The sequence below is a fragment of the Penaeus japonicus genome, unplaced genomic scaffold, assembly GCF_977035675.1.
Source record: "Penaeus japonicus unplaced genomic scaffold, GWHDUDI00000001_assembly GWHDUDI00000025, whole genome shotgun sequence".
In the NCBI taxonomy this organism is placed as follows: domain Eukaryota; kingdom Metazoa; phylum Arthropoda; class Malacostraca; order Decapoda; family Penaeidae; genus Penaeus; species Penaeus japonicus.
Window position 1 is genome coordinate 19,134,457 of NW_028234427.1, and position 5,000 is coordinate 19,139,456.

At 37.0% G+C, this 5,000-nt stretch overlaps 1 protein-coding gene across 4 annotated transcripts in view; it reads right to left on the reverse strand.

The window, feature by feature from the left end:
* The window catches only part of LOC122257785 (uncharacterized), a 14,677-nt gene that overhangs the window by 68 nt on the left and 9,609 nt on the right, over positions 1–5,000 (reverse strand). Inside the window, exons 2-3 of one of the 4 annotated variants that reach the window (XR_015192231.1) lie at positions 4,323–5,000; positions 1–125 (exon numbers count right to left, since the gene is read on the reverse strand). The exon at positions 1–125 is cut by the window's left edge and continues 68 nt beyond it; the exon at positions 4,323–5,000 is cut by the window's right edge and continues 3,068 nt beyond it. Coding sequence is in view for 3 of the 4 variants with exons in the window: in XM_086551427.1 (XP_086407553.1) it covers positions 2,160–2,295 (136 nt within the window). In the remaining variant the exon portion in view is untranslated. Of the gene's footprint in view, positions 2,296–4,322 lie in introns of all 4 variants that reach the window. The other 3 variants (XM_086551428.1, XM_043023280.2, XM_086551427.1) reach the window with 3 other exon arrangements.

Sequence of the window (5,000 nt, forward strand, 5' to 3'; positions counted from 1 at the left end):
GTGATTCAACTATTGTCTCCACAATAATTTTTTCTTTGACAAAACCCTCTAGATTTTTCACAAACTTCAGGATGCTCATAGGTGTTAGCTCACTTTTCAGCAGGGTTAGTTGTTGACATCCATTCCTGGAAAATCAAAATTAATAAATCAATAATTAAGGTAAATTAACTTCATCTTGTTCCAAAGATTAACCCTCTCTGGACGGGTGGTACACTTCTGTACCGCTCATTCAAAAGCCCAGTGGCCGGGCGGCACAGTATTATGCCAGCCATTTAATTGATTTAGGCCTAAGCGCTCGAAAGCCCCGGCATTGTGACATTTAAGGCTAGAATGCCCCCGTCGTGAGTGGGTTAACCTGATTTACATGATAGATATGTCAAAAGCATAGTCCAGATTATAACTTCTTTTGTGGCCCTTTGGCCCTATTGCATTAATCAGCCACTTGTAAATGTTGTTGCAAGTAACATCTAATCTCTGCATCTATCAACTGGCTCAACTGTTTCTCTTCTATCTCTACTATATTTCTGCAGCTAAATCTTTGTCTCCCCCCTTTGATTTCCTCCCATCAACCTATCTTCATAATGCAATTTTCACCAGGTGGTCTTTCTCCATACTGACCAAGGGACCAAACCACCTTGAGCATTTTTCTTTCACCCTTTACACAACCTAAGTTCTCTTCTTACCACTCCTCCTCTCTCTAACAGACACTCACATCCTTTTGAGATGTAAACATTTGTCTCAATAAACTTGCTAACCCATTGCGGATGGGTGTCATGACATACGTGACGCAAAAGCTTTGGCCTGACGACAGGCATCATGACGTAAATGACATTTGGTGATTTTGGATCACTGTGCTCTTTTATTGTGCTATGAGTAAGGAATGAGTGATGATGGCAATTGCAGACATAATTACTATAATTACCATAATATTAAGCAAACCTAACATCCAAAACCTAGATGGCACCACTTTCTTTTTTAGCACCAGCAGGATAAAAAGCCTTGAATGGCACCCATCCACAGTCTCTAGCAAGCACTATCTTTAGAGAGCGATGGCACGTTGACAACCTCTTGCTCTTAAGTACCGCTGATGAAGGATGTGCAGGTAGAACAAGAAGAGAAAGGTCACTCAATCCATACCCAAGTGTCTTAAATATGCTCCTGTACCAATATGGATGCCTTTCACTATGGCACTCACAGTCACAAGCACAGGTTTCCTTCCTCTTCCCTACCTCTTCATGTTATCTTTATTGTAGGTGGTTATGTTTCATATTCATTCATTACAGCACAAAAATACACACACACACAAAAAAAAAGTTGCTTTTTGTCCTCCCATAAAACAGCAATACTTCTATCACACTGAGTATAAAGAAAATAATGAGCTGACATGGATCATATACTATAATTTTAGTCAACTGCAGCATTGATAGAGCCTGTCATATGGCATATATAAGTCTCTAAACACAAAAAAACAAAAATGGCCCATTTTATAATGAGTGACTGAAAGAGAGTGGGAAGATTCAAAATTATGTTGCTTCAAGCTGCCTCACTCTGAAAGAAAACCCCTCCTGAAGACTGGCCAAGCGAATCTATCCCCCATCCGCAATGGGTTAAAGTCAAAGTCACATCAGCAACCACATCATATCAATTATTTGCTTCTCACCATTCCTTCTAAAAACCCAGGTGCCAGGTCTCTGCACCATACAACAGTATAAATCTGTAGATTTTCATTCTCAAATTTAATGGTATCTTTCTATCAGATACTACACTGTTGACCTCTCCCCATCTCACTCCTATCCAGCTCCTCCTGGTTTCATCTGATCTGTTCTGGCCATCATAGCCACAAGCTATTTGAAACTCCTACCTAGTTCTGCTGTCTTTGATATATATCTTCCAGCATGATCTGATTTCTCCCTCTCTTACTACTGTATCAACTGTCAAAGATCATTCTAGACACTTGCCCCTTTGCCATCCCTTCTGCAACACTCATTCTTAATGTGCCATTACCACCAGATCATCATCACCACAAAAAAAGACCCCTGGTGTAATCCCACTTTTATGCTGAAGACATCTGCATCCGTGTAAGCTTCATCTTAACCCATTCCCGACGGGGGAATTCTAGCCTTGAATGTCCAAATGCCGGGGCGTTCGAATTATTAGGCCTAAATCAATTGAATGGCTGGCACAATACTGTGCCGCCCGGCAACTGGGCTTTTGAATGCGCGGTACACATGCTGTACCACCCGTCCTGTGTGGGTTAACCCTTTAGCATCAATGGTACACAGGGATGGTAGACACCTGTAGAATATAAAAATAGGGACAAAACTTGAGAATTCTCCTTTGTGTGGAAGTGGATTAAGAGTTACCTGTGTCAGATAAACAGTTGAATAGATCAATATTTTTTGTTTGAAAAGGTTGACATTATTATCATTATCATTATTATTAATATCATTGTTACTATTATTATTATTATTATTATTATTATTATTATTATTATCATTACTATTATTGTTATCATTACTATTATTATTATCATCATATATATATATAATATTATATATATATATATATATATATATATATATATATATATATATATATATATATTTTTTTTTTTTTTTTTTTTTTTTTTTCTTTTTTTTTTTTCTTTTTTTTCTTTTACACTGGTAGCATAGATGGGTAAGGACAAGGTGTCTCAACCTCTCACCAATTATAGCAGGGAAACCCAATTTACATAATTAATTAATAAATGAATAAATAAATAAATAATAAAGATTGGCCCACAACCACAAATATGGGTATGCATGGTATATAATGGTCTCAACCTTTATATCTTGAAAATATTATTAAATACCACATGTTACTTTTATTATAAATTAATTCAACTTACCACCATGCATATCATGTCTATTTTACTACTTAGAAAATATCCTCCCAATCAGTAATACATTCTGTCCCCTATGTAAAATATCTAAATAAGTATTTAAGGATATGTTCTGAAATAAATGTGTACTAAAAAAGGGAAAAAATAAATTGAAGTAATGGATAGTGAATTAGTATGAGTCTGAGAAAACCCTGTCTGTCCAAAGAATATGGATGGCATTTGCTAATCAACTGAACACTAAGAGTTGGGGAACTGCCATTGATTCTTGTGTAAGGCCGTAAATTTTTACACTTATTCATTATTGACATGGGGGAATAGAACTTTGGGTCAACCATTGTTGATCAATAAAGCTAAGGGTTAATTACAAAAACACCAACTCCCTTGTAAACTGGGTTGTATGATTTAAATCAAGATTTTTCTTCATATCACTGTTTAAATCTAGAGTCTCAGCAATAGGGGCATCCATGCCATGAAATCCACCAAAATGAGTCAAAATATTCAAAATAATCACTTTATTAACCCATTAACAACGGATGACATGTTTTTTCGTCATACATGACGTAGCTCTTGCCTGACAATGGGCGTCATGACGTTCGGGGATTTTGGATCACCATGTTATTTTATTGTGCTATGAGTAATGAATGAGTGATGCTGACAATTGCAGTCATAATTATTATAACTGTTGTAATATTAAGCAAAATGGGTTTCAACTCACTTCCAAAACTTAGATGGCACCACTTTCTTCTAGCACCAGCAGGAGAGAGAGCCTTGAATAGCACCCATCTACGGTCTCTAGCAAGCACCATCTCTGTAGAGCGATGGCACATAGCAGGTTGCCGACCTCTTGCTCTAAAGTACAGCAGATGAAAGATGTGCAGACAGAACGAGTGGAGGAAGGTGACTCACACCATGCCCAATGCCTACAATGTGCCCCAGTGCCAGTGCCTTTTATTGTGGCACTCACTGTCAAAAGCACAAGTTTCCTTCCTCTTCCCTACCTCTTCATTTTGGATGGTTATAAGTTTCGTGTTCGTTCGTGACAGCACAGAAATACAAAAAAAATAAAGTTGCTTTTTGTCCCCCCTAAAATAGTAATACTTCTATCACATTGAGTATAAAGAAAAACAAATGAGTTGATATGGATCCTGAACTACAATTTTAGTCAACTGCAGAATTGATGTAGCCTGTGATAAGACAGATAAAAATTTCTAAAAACAGTAAAACACACAAAAAAAAAAGAACACAAAATGTCTCTAGCTCTACCATGAGTGACTAAAAGGGAGTGGGAAAAGTCAAGGTATGTTGCAGAAGCTGCCTCGATCAGAAATAAAACTCATTCTGGAGCCCGTGTAAGCAAATCTATCCTCCGTCGGCAACGGATTAAATAAAAACACAATGCAAAGTGCACACACAGACTCACTTTCAAAAATCTTTCACTTACTTTGTTCAGCTTCACCTTTTAAATTTCTTGATCTAGTTTTTCAATTTCATGTGCTCACTGCTTTTCTATATTTTGCTTTTCCTTTTTTTCAATGCCTTTTCTCTTTCTTTAGCTTGTTCATCACAATGATATTGTGTTTCTTCTTTCAAATCTTTCTCTTTCATTGATGCAAAATCTTTCAACTCCTCTCCTTCTAATCCTATCTCCTTGCCTAATTTAATGAAATCTGCTAGTGTCACCACGGTAAAAAAGAATTCTGAGTATTACTTCAACATAATATCCTTAATACAAGCCATCAATAACAATACAGTACTCTCATGACATTTATTAATTAACCCACACAGGACGGGTGGTACAGCATGTGTACCGCGCATTCAAAAGCCCAGTGGCCGGGCGGCACAGTATTGTGCCAGCCATTCAATTGATTTAGGCCTAATAATTCGAACGCCCCGGCATTTGGACATTCAAGGCTAGAATTCCCCCGTCGGGGATGGGTTAATATTTGAATAAATGTTGAAAAATTTATTATTCATGATTACTGGTTAATCTGCTATTCCAAGAAGCACAGGTACATTATTATGAATACCTGACAGATACTTGTGAGTTATGAAGTATTATGGCACGGCACAATATCATGAATGGCAACAGATACAGAAAAAGAGAGAAAAAAAAAACAAT